This window comes from Ziziphus jujuba, chromosome 12 (genome assembly GCF_031755915.1).
Source record: "Ziziphus jujuba cultivar Dongzao chromosome 12, ASM3175591v1".
In the NCBI taxonomy this organism is placed as follows: domain Eukaryota; kingdom Viridiplantae; phylum Streptophyta; class Magnoliopsida; order Rosales; family Rhamnaceae; genus Ziziphus; species Ziziphus jujuba.
Window position 1 is genome coordinate 19,221,419 of NC_083390.1, and position 16,612 is coordinate 19,238,030.

Sequence of the window (16,612 nt, forward strand, 5' to 3'; positions counted from 1 at the left end):
TATACATTATACTGGGCTTACTGTTTAGCATATTGGGCCTACTTGTGATATACTATGTTTTTGACAGGCCTAACTCAAATGTATAAGGCTGATATGAAATCGATTCTCTGCTTGTCTATGATTATTATTATTTTTTTAATTATTATTTTAACATTTGAAATACGAGCAATGTCTTTTTTCTTTTTTCTGTTTTTGTGAAAATAAAAATACACAAACTGAAAAATGATGGTATATTTTTTTAAAAAAATAAAAATAACAAAAAACAAAGATCACATATAATTTCCTAAAGCAGGATTTTCGTCAAAATTAATTCATGGATCTTTGGGAATTGCCATTTTACCCACTTTTTTTTTTTAATTTTTAATTTCATGTTCATTTTATCCACATTATATTTATTTGTTTCTACTTATGATATTAAGCATGATATTTCTTTAAAATTATTAGTTTTTTTAAGAAAAAGAAACTAGTTGAGATCAGAAAATTCATAAAACACATGCAACAAATAAAATTAGTTAATATTAAATTACAATATGTAGATATTAAATATTCATTTAATAGTAGTAAGCGAGCAGAATCCTTTGCCTAAAAGACAGTTATAAAAAAAAAAAAATCATAGCGTTATATAGCAAAAGAAAATTTTATTCTTTTCTTATGCGTCCATCCAACCTTACCTCTTCTAGGAGCTCTTGAGTAGGCCCTAGTTTGTTCAACTAATACTTTTTAAAATTTGGAAAAAAATAAAATCTGAATAATCTAAAAAAAAAAAAAAACAAATTTGCATTGCTTAACACCCAAATTGACAATTTTAATTCTTTTTTGGGTAATTTTATTTCTTCTCAAAGTGCAAAAACTATGGTTTTAAATCCATAAATGGCAAATAGAACCAACATGATAAGATACCTAAGGGACTTGTGCATTTTGATTTTTTTGTTATTAGTTGTCCCTAATTTTCAAAAAATTAAATGGTTCATAAAAAACGAGTGGAAGTTAATAATTTCAGAGATGGAAATTTATTTTTCTTTTTTCTTTTTTAATATTATAAATTATCCTAAATTTTTATTCCTATAATTTAAATTTATATTTTTATAATATACCTAAAAATATACGATCATTAAAACTATCATTATTTTTTCTTGTTTTTTAAGTAATAGAAGTGGGAATTTCTTGCACGTATAAATAAAAGGATTCACATATTTATTATTTTTAGTTATTTATATAAAGCACTTCAATCTCTCAAACGTCAGCTCTATTCCGGTTTCCTAAAAAAGAAAATTTTGGTTGATTTTGCTTTGCTTTTTCTTTTGTTTTGGTCAGTTGCTTGCCCTCATTAAAAAGAAATTTGTAAACAGAAAATATAATTTAAACCGACAGAGAATAAAAAAATAAATAACTCAAAACTAAAAGTACGGCGTAATTCAAGGTGAGGTGTTTTGGCTAACCATTTGCCGGATTACGTAGCATTATCAGACGTGGGTCTTGTTTACGCCGACACGTTGGTCCACTACTTTAAGCAATCTCATCCACTGGCCTGCACTACCAAAACGTTTTAAAATTATATCGCTTTTTGGTGAATTTTTTTAAAATTATGTCATCCTCTCAAGCCAAGTAGTCATAAACACGTCGACTAACAAAGAAGAAAAAAGACAACAGTCATAAACACCATATTAAATGTTTCTTAGCAAACATAAATAAGTAATAAATGTTCTTAAATGAGAAAAAAAAAAAAAAAAACCCCAAGATTTGAATTTAGTTGGTTAATCAGTTTCTTTGTGCACCCTTGCTGCAAACCCAATTAGATCCCTTCTAAATCCAATGTTGACATTCCTTTGGTCTATTTTCGTTATTGCCGACTATACCCTAACATAATATATAATATTGATACGATTTGCTAGATCTTTTCGATAATTTACCATTTTCTTATGGACTCCAAAATTGACAAAAATATTAAACAAATGCTGTCAATTTTCCACCCACAATATGAAACTGATATAAATTTGGTTGGATCCTCAATCATCAAAACCGATAACCTTTAAATTTTCTATTCACCAAAAAAACAAACCTTTTAACTTTTCTATAATTTTGTCGGGTGGCACGTGTGAATCCTTCTTGCCACAGTATTTTTGTTGTTCCTTCACTATTTTACCCTTTTAGGTTTTAAAAAGCTTACATCTCTTCCTTAGCCTCTGTGTTCGTTGAAGTTCTCTTTTTTTTTTTTTTTTTTTTTTCTTTTTTTGGTGCTAAAAAGCAAGAACACTTGCTGAAGTTAATCAATTTGTTAATCTACCTACTCATTTTCAGACCTTCTATATACACATCAAAGTTATAACTTATAGGCTCTGTGATTTTTAAAATTAGATGTCAAAAAAGGATATTATTAATATTGTTCTTTTACTTGCTAAATCTACTCAGTTTTATTTATTATTATTATTTTAAATGCCAAATAAAGTTTGAATTTATTAGAAGAGAGATGCTTTGTTGGAGCTGTTGAAAACTATTTTTATGAAAAAATAATATTGATTACTATTGGTGATTGTCACATAACTGTAGGTTCAATATATGTATATAAGTAAAAATATAAAAATCACATAAGTATTGAATCCTTTGCTATATATAGCGATGATAATCACTAATGATAACCAACATATAATGGTACTCATCTTTATGTGGTTTCTATATGGTGGCTATATGAAAATGGCAGGGAGAAAATAAAAATGGAGGGTATAGATAAAATGAAGAGTGAGGAGGGAAAAAAATATCTGGGCATCGGTTGCAGTTCAATTTGCAGTATCACATTTGTTTTCTTTCTTCAACTTTGTTTTTCTTCTTTTAAAACGTAAAGGGTAAAATAGGAAAGCAAAACAAAATACCATGGTAGAGCACAATTAACCCGTGGCATATGACTCCACTCAAATTTAGATGCTCGACTTTTTGAGTTTTGAATTGTCAACTTGAGAAACTTATAAAATTAATTAAACTCATTTAATTGTTGTTAATTAATGTAATATAATAACTATTTATTTATTTATTTTCTTTATACTGGAGGTTGGGTTTTCTAGTCACGTTCTTTTTACTTCTCTTGGCCCCCAGCCCCCACCCCCACCAAACAAAAAAAGGGCACAACGTTTTCAGAAATAATGCAAACAAATTAAATATGTGAACCTTAATTAACAAAAGAAATACAGATTAATTGCAATATGCATTAAAACATATTTTTAATTAACGTCATATATTGTGTACTAAAGTTGGTTAAATTGGTGTATTGCTTACATCTACATCTATAAGATGGTAGAACATTTTCATCCTTTTAGATTAGAGTATTATTGAAATGATAATATATATATATAAATTAGCATCCAATTTGATAATGATAAAGTGGATGAAAATGTAATTTTTTTGAAAATTATTTGAAGATAGAAAAATATGAATACAGAAAAACAGATTCACATCTAGATAGGAAAAATATTTCAACTTATGCTAGAGTTTTTTTAAAATATAAATTTATCCATAATTTATTATACAAAAATAATTTAATTATATTACATATCAAACAAAATAAGTAAAAAATTAATTCTCAAAAATAATTTAATTATATTACATATCAAACAAAATAAGTAAAAAATTAATTCTCAATAAATTAATTTCAGAAACTAGATTTGATAATCAATTTTCTTTCAAAATTTAATATTTCCCAATCGAGGGCTAGTTGCTGGAGATTGGAGCAGCCATTAATAGCTAATTGTGTGTTGGAAATTAGATGGCTTTTTTCAACATTCTTGGTAGGGATGCCAGATTCAAACAGCTATTCCATAGTCATAATAATAATAATAATAATAAACAAATGCGCCATCCATGTAACATGTTCTCATTGGATTCTTTTTAATAAGAATTTACGTTTTGGGGGCCATATAATCTCCCACTTTCTCATGCTTTATAAACCAGACTCCCAGAGTTGGACATTACTTTCCTCTCGTTCCTCATAGGTCGAAGGTTTTGCCTCTTTCCTCTCCATTCTAAGCATCTAAATTACACTTTCTTTCCATCTATATTTTCTCTCCCTCCATATCAGAAAATCACTTCAGGCTCTTCAGATTATTATGGCTTCCTCTTCTCCACCCGCAAAGAATATTTATGAGGGTACATATATAATAACAATTAAATTTCTTTATTATTATTCTTTTAATTTTTTTTATTTGAGTTTTGGATCCTTTTTCTTGTTGTTTTAGATACAAATTTTGACTTTGCCTTGTTTCTAGAAAATAATTTCTGCAAATAATTTTCATAATTTTATGTTTTTGTGCTCTACACAAAGACATAGTTTAGAGCTTATTACCTTCTTGTTTTTCTTTATTTTATTTTATTTGGGATTTTAATTCTTATCTCATTGTCTTTTTTTCTTTTATTTTATTTTATTTTTTTGATAAATTATTGTCTTCCATATTTACTCACTATCTAGTTTTGTTTGGATATACAGAAAATGGTGATCTCACTCCTCTGCAGAAACATGTTGCCTTCTTCGATAGAAACCATGATGGTCTAATTTATCCATGGGAGACTTTCCGAGGTTTTAATTTTCTATTTAATTAATTTCTTCCTCATTATTTTCGTTTCTGTTCCACAACCTTTCTTTTTTTTTTTTAATTTCTAATATTTTTCATAAAAATTTTAGAGGAAAAAAAAACACTTTCCCATCAATTAATTAATTAATTTCAATGGTATTATATTATTTAATGTTGCAGGATTTCGTGCCGTGGGATGTGGCATCCCTTTGTCCATTGCCGGTGCCACCCTCATAAACATTGGTTTCAGTCAGAAAACCCGCCCTGTATGCGTCTCTCCCACTCTTCTTAAGCATACGATTTTATTTGTTTGTTTTTTTCCTTATTATGCTGCGTCCATTTTTCTTTTTTCTTTTTTCTTTTTTTTTTCTCACTTTGTCAATTAACTTTCCTAACAATATCATACCACATAAAATATATTTTAAACCAATTAAAGTTTAATTCTCTGTCTTTCCTCTGTTTTACTTTGAGTAGCATGAAAAACCTTATACACTACCTTTTTTTTTTTTTTTTTGTGGAAAAAAAAAAAGGTGAAATTCATTAAGATGGTGTTGGCAGTAAATAATATCACCTAATTAGAAGGCAGTCCTGCCCACTTATTCATTATCTGTTTGAAAAAATTTGGTGCTGAAAATGGTACAATTTATGATGACCAAAAAAAAAATAATAATAATAATTGCTATGATTTATAATTGATGAGAATTTTGGATGATTTAGGGGAAATTTCCTTCTCTACTCTTCCCCATTGACATCAAATACATCCATACATGCAAACATGGAAGCGACTCTGATACCTATGACGCTCAAGGAAGGTAGATAGTTCATATCAATACTTTTATGCCTTACTCTGTCTCTCAGAAATTAATTGATGCTGGTTGTTCTTTTTGTTTGTTTGTTTGTTTATTTGTTTATTTGTTTTTTTTTTGTTTTTTTTGTTTTTTGGGTCAAATTAGTGCTGGTTGTTGGCTTAGGCTATAATTTGCTTCTTAAGTCATTAGGGGCCCTTATTATTATATTATATATTTTATCATTGCAAAAAACCCTCTTTTTTTTTTAATGAAAAAAACTCAATAGAACTAAATAATCTTAAGGAATAAATTTTTGTCCAATAATCATTTTTTGGTGCTGAGCTGATAGGTCCAGCTTCCTTTTATGCTTAAAGGCCCATTCGGTATTACATTTTTTTTTTTTTTTTAAATTTGGATAGAAAAAACATTTTATTTTTAAATATAGGTATTTGATACCACTCAAAAAAATAAAAATAAATAAATAATGAAAAAGAAAAAGAAAAAGCCGAACCCATCTTAAATTTCTAGAAGGTAATTCGGTGAAATATAAAGAACTATATTGGATCAATGGGAACGCGGACTAATTAACAAGCAGAGGTCAATTCGATTTCGAAATTGTTAACCATATATACTTATTTCTAAAAGTCAAATTATCACTGTAACGAAGTTTCTCCCCTGTTTTCTAGTTTCAAATTATTCTTTCAAAACTTTACATATAGCAGTCACGGACTCACAGGAAAACATCCTCTAGTTTAGTCAATTATTGCAACTAATTACTAGAGAAAAAGAAAAACATTGCAGCAGCTTCTTCTTCTTCTTCTTCTTCTTATTATTATTATTATTATTATTATTATTATTATTATTTGTCAAACAAAAATCTGTCCAAGTAACTGCTAAAAACAAAAAAGAAAAAAAAAAAAAAGCGCTATTTATTATTATTATTATTATTATTTTAGACATTATTATTGTTGTTATCACTTTGGCTGAGAATCTTTTTTATTCCATCGTTTTAGTTTCAGCATTATATTTTTGGTCCTATTCAATCTGAGTATAATTTAGTTGTTTTATGGTTTATAAATGTATAATTAGGTTTGATCCTGTAAAGTTTGAAGATATATTCAGAAAGCACGCGCATACAAATTCTGATGCACTGACATCTGACGAACTGATGGAGATGCTAAAGGCTAATAGGGACCCCAAAGATTATAAAAATTGGTGGGTTTTATTTATTTATTTATTTATTTTAATTAGAATTCTTATTTTGTACAACATTATATTAGCACCTTAATTATTTAAATTTTTATTTTCCTTAAGTTAATACGAATTAATTAATCATGAATTTTTGCGGTGGATTCTGATCAGGCTAGTGAGCTGGTCAGAATGGAAATTGTTATACAGTCTTGGAAAGGACAAGAATGGATTATTGCGCAAAGAAACACTCAAATCATTTTATGATGGAAGCTTGTTCTATGAGATTGAGAATGAAAGATCATCTGCAGCTAAAAAGAAAAAGTAATTAGTTTAACGTATTGATGTTTATATTGTTGTTACTCCTCAGTAACTATTTTTTTCTTTTGGATTTATGGGAAAATAAGTTAGTTTTATGTTAATTAATTAATTAATTTGTAATTTAATTTGGATTCATTAATAAAATGTCTTTTTACACTGGATGAGTTGTATTTTTAATGAAATTGTCTTTTTTTTTTTTTTTTCCTTTTGTTGTAAATAATTATAATAAGATCCAATGATCTGTTTGGTCCTACTGCTCTTAATTGTGAATGTGCAATTTCTCATAGCATATCTTACATTGTGCGGAAGAATTTGATGATCCAAAAATAATTTTTATGATTTCAAGTGTTCCAATATGCAAGTTCTATGCATAACCAAAAAAACAATATGTGTTCTATGTATTTGTATTTATAGGCTTATTTAGTAGTAAAACCACTGATAATATACTTTTAGATTTTGGATTACAACCTTGTTAGCCATTTCATTTTACTCATCAAGTTTTTTAATGCAAATCCTGTGCCATGCCTTTGATTGTTTATAGTGTACTAAATGAATGTTTGAATATAGACAAAACAAAAGATGTTCATGTTCATACAGATATGCTATGGCTTTAATTAATTAAATAACTTTCGAAATGGTTTTGTAAATCACTTAAAAGGGTATATTTATATATAGACAAATACCATTATAAACATTTTTTCTTTTAAAAGATTATTTTAGTTGGAGAAATTCGAATTGTACTACCATTTGTACTTTACACCGTTCCTGTTCATACAAAATTATTAAAAAACCTAAACCTCTGTCGGACACCGCATGCTGCTACATTTCAATCCACATCGTCAACACCTTTAAAACAATGGCAGCCTCGTAGGAAATCTGCCAGCAAAATTTGTAATTTCCATTAAAAAACAAAGAAAAGAAAAAAAAAAAGCCCAAACATGAACAGTTGCTTGAGCATAGATCTTGACCGACTGATAAATTCACACCACGCTTCACAAGCTCTGCTAACCATTAGAAAAATAGTCCACCCAATCTTACAGTTTCACATTAAGAAATCCTTTGACCTTTTTATTTTTTATCTTTTATTTTGCAAAATCACAAGTTCATCGATGGTGAAAGAGGGTATGCAATCTTTAACTGTTGATTTTAGCATCAACAATGAACTAATCTTTAGACTCTATTTAAGAAGTATTAATCTCATGAGAAATATTAATTTTCAAGATTTAGTTTTTTAAAAATTAATTTTTTGAATAACAATTTTAATTTTGTAATGTTTAGTTAATAATAAGAATTTTAGGATTTGAAAGTAATTAAATTAAATTTTATGTTACAAATTAAAGGTAAATTTATCTTTTTCAAAAATCTTAACAACTAGTTTTTCAAAAATTATAATATATTTTTAAACTAAAATTGAGGGAGATTTTGAAACAAACATATGAATACAAATAACATCTATATACGTGGGAAAACTTTTTCCATCTATTTTTTGTACCTGTTTGGAAAGTGTCAACTTAGGGGGAATTTGAAATGTCCAAAAAAAAAAAAAAACCTGTGTTTTGATGGTTTTTAAAATAAAAAAAATTGTGGGCCAATAAAAAAAAATCTAAGTGGAAAAATAAAGTGGAAAATAAAATCTTAAAAAAATATATCCTTTTAAAATTTCATGGAAAACTAGTTTTATATATTTTATTAAATTACAATTTTATCTCTAAGTTTTAAAACACAAATTAACTAATTATTTATAAGTCCTAAATATTTTAATACAAACTAAACACTTTGAAATAGAAAATTTATCCGCAATAAACTAATTCAAGGAAAATGAATTCTTAAGAAATAGTTTTCTTCAAAATTTTAACTTTTCCACAAGGATAAAATTGAAAATCTTCCATGCATCTCCTAAAAGCTATACAAAACTTATTATTTTTCCAAAAGATTTAGAATCCATTAACTTTGTTGATTACCAAATGAGGCCTTAGTAATAGGTTTCCTTATTCTATGTTAAAACTGAACTTTTACCAGCACATATATATATATATATATATATATATTCATTTTTTGAAAAAAGAAAAGAAAAAAAGAGATAGAGCATATACACTAAATTATTTATCAAAAATATTTGCTAAATAATGTGGTATAGTAATGTGTTAATATATTATTAATTTTAATATTTATATATCATAAATATTAATAAATAAATTTTTTAATAAATTAAAAATAAATGAATTAAATATTAGGACAAAACCAATTTGCTATTATTGTTATTTGTTACCATTGTAAATCATTGACACATTTTTTTCTTTTTGGTAGATGGACACGTTTACAGGCAAAGATCCTAAAGCATTAGGATGGCTGGCTACATGCTAGCTGGCAACTTAGCCCAAACTTTTTTTTTTCTTTTGTTAAAAAAAAAAAAAAAAAAGGCTTTCATCTTGCTTACCAGTCCCTTTGGATTTTAGGAAACGAAATAATGGAGAAAACGATGGATAAATTTATAAGAAAAGTGCAATAAAAAAAGGGAAAAAAAAAAGAAAAAAGAAAAAAGAAAAAAGAAAAAACGATTATCAAACTTGGTGGCTCATTCTGGTGCTAAGTTTGCAATTTCTTGTAATAATTTTAGTGCTTGGATTGAGGAACTTGGTGCCTCTCAAAGTTGTTAAGGAAAGATATATCTCCCTCTCCTTGATTGATTAATTAAGTATTAGTTCGTTTTCAAAGGAAAAAAAAAGAAAAAAAAAGAAAAAGAAAAGTGCAAATATATATATATTTTTAAAACTTTCACCTTTGGAGAAAAAAAAATAAAAATGTTGTAAACAAAAGTATTGTAAATCCAATAATGTCCAACACAGATTAGAGAAGCCGATCTCATATCTTATAATAACTCGAGAGGCAAAATTGCCCGTTAAAATGCGGTTTCGGAACGGGACCGGGGCAAAAATATATACTCTGAGCCCGTAGTTAGGGGTGGACCGATGAATATATTTAATGTTTTATATTTTTTTAATATATATTTTTTATTTTATTACTATTAAACAAAATAGATTTAGCTGAAATGAAAGAAAGAAGAGGAGGAATTCTATGATCTGTCTACACCACCACGGGTCCACAATCAATTAGATTGTGGTACAGTAGAAATTCTGCTTTCATTTTGAACGTGATTTCAAAAAATCAAAATTTCCTCTTTCCTATGGGCTTGAAAAATTAATGAATAGATCAAAATTACATGTCCTTGAAAATCTTTGTGGTATTTTTATTTATTTTGTCTGGACAATAAAATAGAAGCTTTCATTATAAAAACAAGATTATTAAGAAAAATATGAATAACAGTCTCCCGATCGGAAGATAAAGATCCACTAGGTATTTTCTAAGCTATCACATCAACAACTCTATCAAATCAGCAATTTTATTAGCACAGCCCGAAATAAATTAGAGTTGCCATTTTTCAAAATACTAGGTGTGGCCACGCACGCACGTGGTTTAATGTAAAATTTGAGTATCTAACGCCATAACATAATAATTTAAAAAGTGTATATCATCTAATCATTTTTTCAATTTTATATTAATGAAAAGGAAAAATTTTATTTGAATAAAATAAATATATAAAACATTCTATCAAAGGTGGCTTATTTGTAAAAAATAGAATATTTTTTCACTAAGCAAAAAGATAATGAACAGTAAAAGCATAAAATACTTGCATAATAAACTAGGATATCTTAGCATCATTGATACTTTTCTAAGATAATTGCAAAATTTAATAGAAATGCAATAGATAATACCTACATTATTTTCTATTACATCTTGCAATTTTCGAAATATCAATGTTAGTGCCACTATTGTAGGTTAATTGAAAACAAAATATTTTGTAATAGTTTACAAAAAGTTATAGTTTTTTATCATCCTAATATAAACGAAAAGAATGTCCCATGATGGCAAATTAAGTATTTTTTTTTTGTTTTTATGCTGAGCAAACTTTCTCTTACTGCCCTCATCATACAGGAGAGTATTTTACAGTTTTTGTGATCTCTTCTGCATCATTTGATTGTGAAAGGTCTACATTGCTTGTCATTTTTGCCTCACTTTCAAGACCTCATTATCTTCATTAACCTAACCAAATATTACTAATTATGATTCTCCCTTATTTCCAAATATAACAAATTTTAAAAGTTGTAAAATGCATGCATTATTATATTAAACAAAAGTCTATGTAATTTTATAGTTTTAAAAAAGAAAATTTCCATGTATTGAGTTACTTTTGTTAATTAGATATGGTACAAAAATGAAAAGAGTAAAATAATTCCTTTCTAAAATGAGTTGCACCTATATAAATTAACCTGGTAACATTTATCTGTTGTTAAAGAATTGTGTTAGATATAAATAGTATAACATTTTGAATCTTCAATTTCATATAAACCAACCTAACAGAACTTAACCATATAAATATTAATGAATATTTCATCATTGACAATTATAAGTTATTTTACTTTTTGGATTGAAGAGAAGGAAACCAACTAATATTAATTACTTTAAACTAAAAAAAAATAGCGAAGAGTTGTTAATAATATTAATATGAACCACACTATTTACATTCTGATCATCTCTATCAACCAATAATAATATACTAATAGAACAACTCAACAAAATTAAAACCATGTAAAAAAAATTTAAAACTTGAAAAAACATATCTAACAAAGAAACAAATATATATATATATATATAAGCTTACCAAACTTTCCAACTAACAAAAGCCATGCCAAATTTATGTTGTAGAAGCAACAAACACCTAAAAGATATTGTTTATAGAGAAACATGAGTAAAAGAACGTAATTATAAACAAACACACTTGCCACTTTAAAAAAAAAAAAAAACAATAAATTCATAATGTTCTAATATTCAACAAAAATAAAGTTTTAATATCTAACAAAAATTTAAGTAAAAGCAATACAGCAACATCTAGACCACATAATAAATAAATTACAAAGTTAATAAGTCAATTTCCACGGACTCACAGTTCAAGTTTTTCTTTGTTATTATTATTTTTAAATCTTTGTTAGGGGTGGCCAAAGCCAGTTTAGCCATCTAATTAATACCCCCCCAAAAAAAAAGTAGAGAAAATACAAAGGCAAAAAATGAAGAAAAGATTGAAAAGTATAAAATGGTGATTTAATAAGTGAGGAGAGACTAATTAAGAATGTAAGCACTTACACATTTCTACATAATCAAGTTATATACATCTTGACTCCATTAATTTTTTTTTTTTTTTATAGAAAATGAAGTCAGCAATTACAAAAACACATTTGTGCATTATAGGTACAAGAAAGGCTGTCTAAGTTGCATACATATGCAATTCAGTGAATCTTTTGAGAGAGAGAGTACAATGAAAGAAGGCAAGGTAGATGTTAGAAATAAACAGGTGATTCTCAAGAACTATATGGAGGGCGGGTTTCCTAAGGAAGATTACATGCACGTGACCTTTGAAGCTACTTTAAGCTTAAGCTTCAACATGCTTACACTGACATTCTTGTGAAGAACCTCTATTTGTCCTACAATCCCTTTCAATGACTTATTATGCAAAGCCAAGAGATAGTCGACCAGATTATACCCCTGCTTCTATATGTTTCCCTCTTTTTATTTTTATTTTCTTTCTTACACGTTCAAGGTATATATTACACAATATTGTTACTGTTATTTATTTTATATATATATATATATATATAAAAACATATATATTTGGAGACATATAATTAGTTTAATTTTGATAATATTAATTCATATTGCAAACTACTTAATCATTGCACGTTTATGCATATGCAGCTGTTAAGTGGGTTCTAAATGTAGAGTGTTGGATTCTGATGTGCCTCTTTCTTACTTTGCTGGAATTCTTGGTACATACTTAATTTCTTCCATTTCCATTCATTAATTATTAATTATTTTGTTTTCCAAATCAATTAGCTATTAATATATAATATATATTATGGATTACTGGTATATGTATAGGTATGCCCGGCTTGTCTACTCATGTTGGATTCTCCAAGGAGTTTAATCTTAAAAAAGGAGAAAAGGTGTTCATATCAGATGCATCTGGTGTAGTGGATCAACTTGTTGGCCGATTCACTAAATTATCAGGTAGTTAGGTTTTTGGCTACTTCAAGTCTTAAACTAATCATCTTTTTCCATTTATATATATATATATATATATAAAGTGATTATTTTAGTAATTTCTTTGTATATATCTATTTGAATCAGCTCCTGAGTAGAGCTTGATTTGTCGAAAGAAAAAGAGTAATAATTACAATCAAATGTCCTTTGACCCTCGGAAAATTGGAAGAGGCAGTTCTCAGCTTGGTTTACAATTATGGTTCATGTAGTTTGTTAAATTGTTGGTTGAAAAATAAACAATTCACAACAAACACTAAAATCCATTTCCCTCTTCACTAAGACAATTTCACAAACACATACTCTTCAAACACAGAACCCATCACTATTTTACTTTATTTTTCAAGTTATTGGCTTGTAACTGATAAAGGTATAGATTTCTGGCAGCACAAATTACTTTCTCTAGTAATTTTTAACCATCTACAGTTCAATGGATAATTTTTTAAGATAAAATAAAGTTCTACAACAATAAAACGAAAACCTTGATTGACCATAATCATAAAACAACCAAAAGCTAAATCAATAATAGTTAAAAAAGAAAAAAAGGGATGAGAAATTAAAGAAGGAATAACAGTCACCGTCAAACAAAGGAAATAAGCCAGAAGATTTGCCGAACTGACAGAAGCTTTGGTTGGAAAATGAAGACCCAATTCGTGAAGGCTTCAAATCTCTCCGTCGGAGAAATTAGATGTCAAACCCATTTACATATATTGGCTAAGTACTCGATGAATTCAAAGTCGCAGTTGTGGAAATGTCTTTCAGATGTTTGCAAAAGGAGAGATGAGAAGATGCCTTTGATGAAAATAACAGTTTTATGAAGATCTTTGAACAATGTTGTTTTTTTTTTTATTAAAAAAACTTACACCTCTATTTATTCTCATGGCTCTTTGCACCCGTGACTCTCCCTGTTGACTATTTTTACACACATAAATACATCAGTAGATAAACTAATAATTAATAGACTCCTTATCTGACAAGGATTCTTATCTTATACCCCTCTTTGAGATATCCTACAGATAGCTAATATCTCATTGTGATAAACCCAGATAAAGCCAGATCAATTATCGACAGCTACAGGTTCACATGTTGATCTGCAACCACGGATGTCCAGCTAATGTGAACAGCTACAACAGCTTCCAACAACTACCACAATAACAACAGCTTCCAACAGCTACTAACAGCTACCAACAACAATGACCAGCTCTGTCAGCTATGACCAGTTCATGGCAACAGCAACCAACAATGTCAACAACTATTGTGTCTTATCAACCTTTTCACGGAGTTGAGGAAGGGAAAGCTTTCAGTGATTTCCTACCACTTCCTATTTAGAAGGAAACCAGTTGGCAACCATCTCTTGACACATGGAAAAAAGGGGGCCAAAAACGCATGGGAGAGTGCCATTTTTTTAACCAAAATGAACAGTAAAAAATAAAAAAATCGCTTCTCTTCTCGTTTATCATATAGACAAAGGAAATTTGGGATGGAGGATTTTAGAATTGCCGGGACTCTTCAAACAAAACTTATAAGCACAAGATATCAACGATGATGGTAGAAGAATTCAAAATTCCAAGGATAAATAGGCAATTCAAACTCAAATCATCAATCAAGTGTTCATTAAAATATTACTAATTACTATGTTTTCATTTTATTTAGTGTTATATATTACTTAACTAGCAAAATTTTTTTTATAACTTTTAGCATCTATAAGTTCTTTAAGAAAAAAGAATAGAAGGAAAATATATATATATATATATACACACTATACACTAAATTCTTTTTATTATCAAATATATAAATAATTGATTCTAAAAGTGTATGCTGAGATTAAATCCATTTTTTTATTTTTTTCTATTAATTTTCTTTTTTACTTTCCAGCTTTTATTGATATGATTAATATTTTATTAAAATACTCATACTTTTTTTGTTTTTTTATTTGCTAGACAAAAGAAAGCCTCTTTGTAAATATACTTTATGTGTGTGTGTGTGTAAAGCTAAGATATCTATCCCCAAGTTGTAATATAAAATTTTAAAAAAAAAAAGTTATCGGAAAGTACTATGTAGACATAAACCCTAGCTTTCTTTTTTATTTTTCTTTTCTAGGAGCGAACTTTGTTTTCGTTGAAAGTTGAATTTTCATGATTTTGATCATGGAATTTGTGTTTTTTGTCATAGCTTTTATGAGTGGAAACAGTGCGTTACCCTTCTAAGTCCCCCCTCAAATTGTGGACTCAAAAAGTGGAGAAATAGATAGGCTCGAACTAATAGATAGATGATTGCCAGGGATTGACCAATAAGTGATTGGATAGGAGGACATATTTAGGGTTACATACATCTGACCATTGAATAATATAAAGTCACTGAAATAGGCACTTAGTCAGTCTGAAAGGCTCGTTCTTAAGATTTAGTTGGAATCAATCTCTTTCTTTAAAGTCCAGCTTGAAAAGAGCTCTATACTAAAAAACCCACCAACCACCCACCCTTCCTCTTATTTAGGTGATAGCAAGAAGTAAACCTTCGCTACACCAAAGCATTAGCAGAACATCAAAGAATTTTTCTTCGTAGAAGTAGTTTCTAATAATTTGGGAGCAAGCAAGGTTCAAAATTTTGGTATCGATTAAAATATTAAACGTTCAAAATATAAGAATATTCAAGGCAATATAAAAAATTATTGAATATTGATAAAAAAAAACCTCATAAAAAATGATGAAAATCGACGAAAATTTATTTAAAAAATAAAAATTATTATTGAAATTTATAATTGACTTAATTAATTAATTATCAAATTGGTTATAAAAATTATAAAAATATCGAATGAATATTATATCACACAATCAATCGACTCATAATAAACACTAATGATCATAAATATACTATTATTAATAAAAATATGTAAAAAATACATATTTAGTAAAATTATTTATTAATTAAGATATATAAAATGATTATTATAATTATATTATATTTCATAAATGTCATTCAGTACCATAAAAAGCTCCTGAATGGTTGAAAATTATTGGTTTCTTCCTCATTCTCATTCTAAAATATAAAATATAAGAAATAATTATTAAAAGATATATCTCTTGAAAATTTTGTATGTAATAAATATGAATATCAACTAGTTGAGTTTGTAGGCAAAGTTTAAAATATCCGATATTTTCTCGAAATTTCCTCGATATTTTTATTTTTTGAAGGAGTCGAAATAAAATTTAGGTTCGAAATGGAAATGGATAAAACTTCCATAATATCCATCGAAATTTTTGAAATTTCGTCAAAATTTTCATGGAAATTTTCATAAAATATTCACATCAAATCCTTAACGATTTGGTTAAAAAATCTATAATTTTCATTGAAATTTCTGAAATTTTCATGAAATTTCCATTGAAATTTCGAAAATATTCATGGAATTTTTTAATTTTTTTAAAAATTCATAAATATTATTGATATTTAGTAAATTTTTTTATCAAATTAACTTTATTGATAATTTTTTTACCCTTTAATTGTTTTTTAAATATTTAGTGATATAAGCAAAACTAGTCTATTGTTGTTATAATATGAAACTCAAGTCGAGGGATATGGAAGCTGAAGAAGAAAATCATCAAGACTGGGATC

At 27.5% G+C, this 16,612-nt stretch overlaps 1 protein-coding gene and 1 long non-coding RNA gene across 2 annotated transcripts; one reads left to right on the forward strand and one right to left on the reverse strand.

The window, feature by feature from the left end:
• Positions 1-3,857: 3,857 nt before the first annotated feature.
• Positions 3,858-7,009, forward strand: LOC107429268 (probable peroxygenase 4). The gene is made up of 6 exons (XM_016039921.4): positions 3,858-4,134; positions 4,472-4,561; positions 4,737-4,822; positions 5,274-5,368; positions 6,434-6,559; positions 6,707-7,009. Exons 1-6 carry the CDS (start codon positions 4,095-4,097, stop codon positions 6,858-6,860), a joined length of 591 nt encoding a protein of 196 aa, XP_015895407.2. The 5' UTR covers positions 3,858-4,094; the 3' UTR covers positions 6,861-7,009.
• A 490-nt stretch (positions 7,010-7,499) lies between these two features.
• On the reverse strand, positions 7,500-13,890 carry LOC132800203 (uncharacterized). The gene is made up of 3 exons (XR_009635076.1): positions 13,582-13,890; positions 11,574-11,630; positions 7,500-7,729 (listed from the first exon to the last, which is right to left on the reverse strand). It is a non-coding gene; the product is annotated as an uncharacterized LOC132800203 (long non-coding RNA).
• Between the last annotated feature and the right edge of the window lie 2,722 nt (positions 13,891-16,612).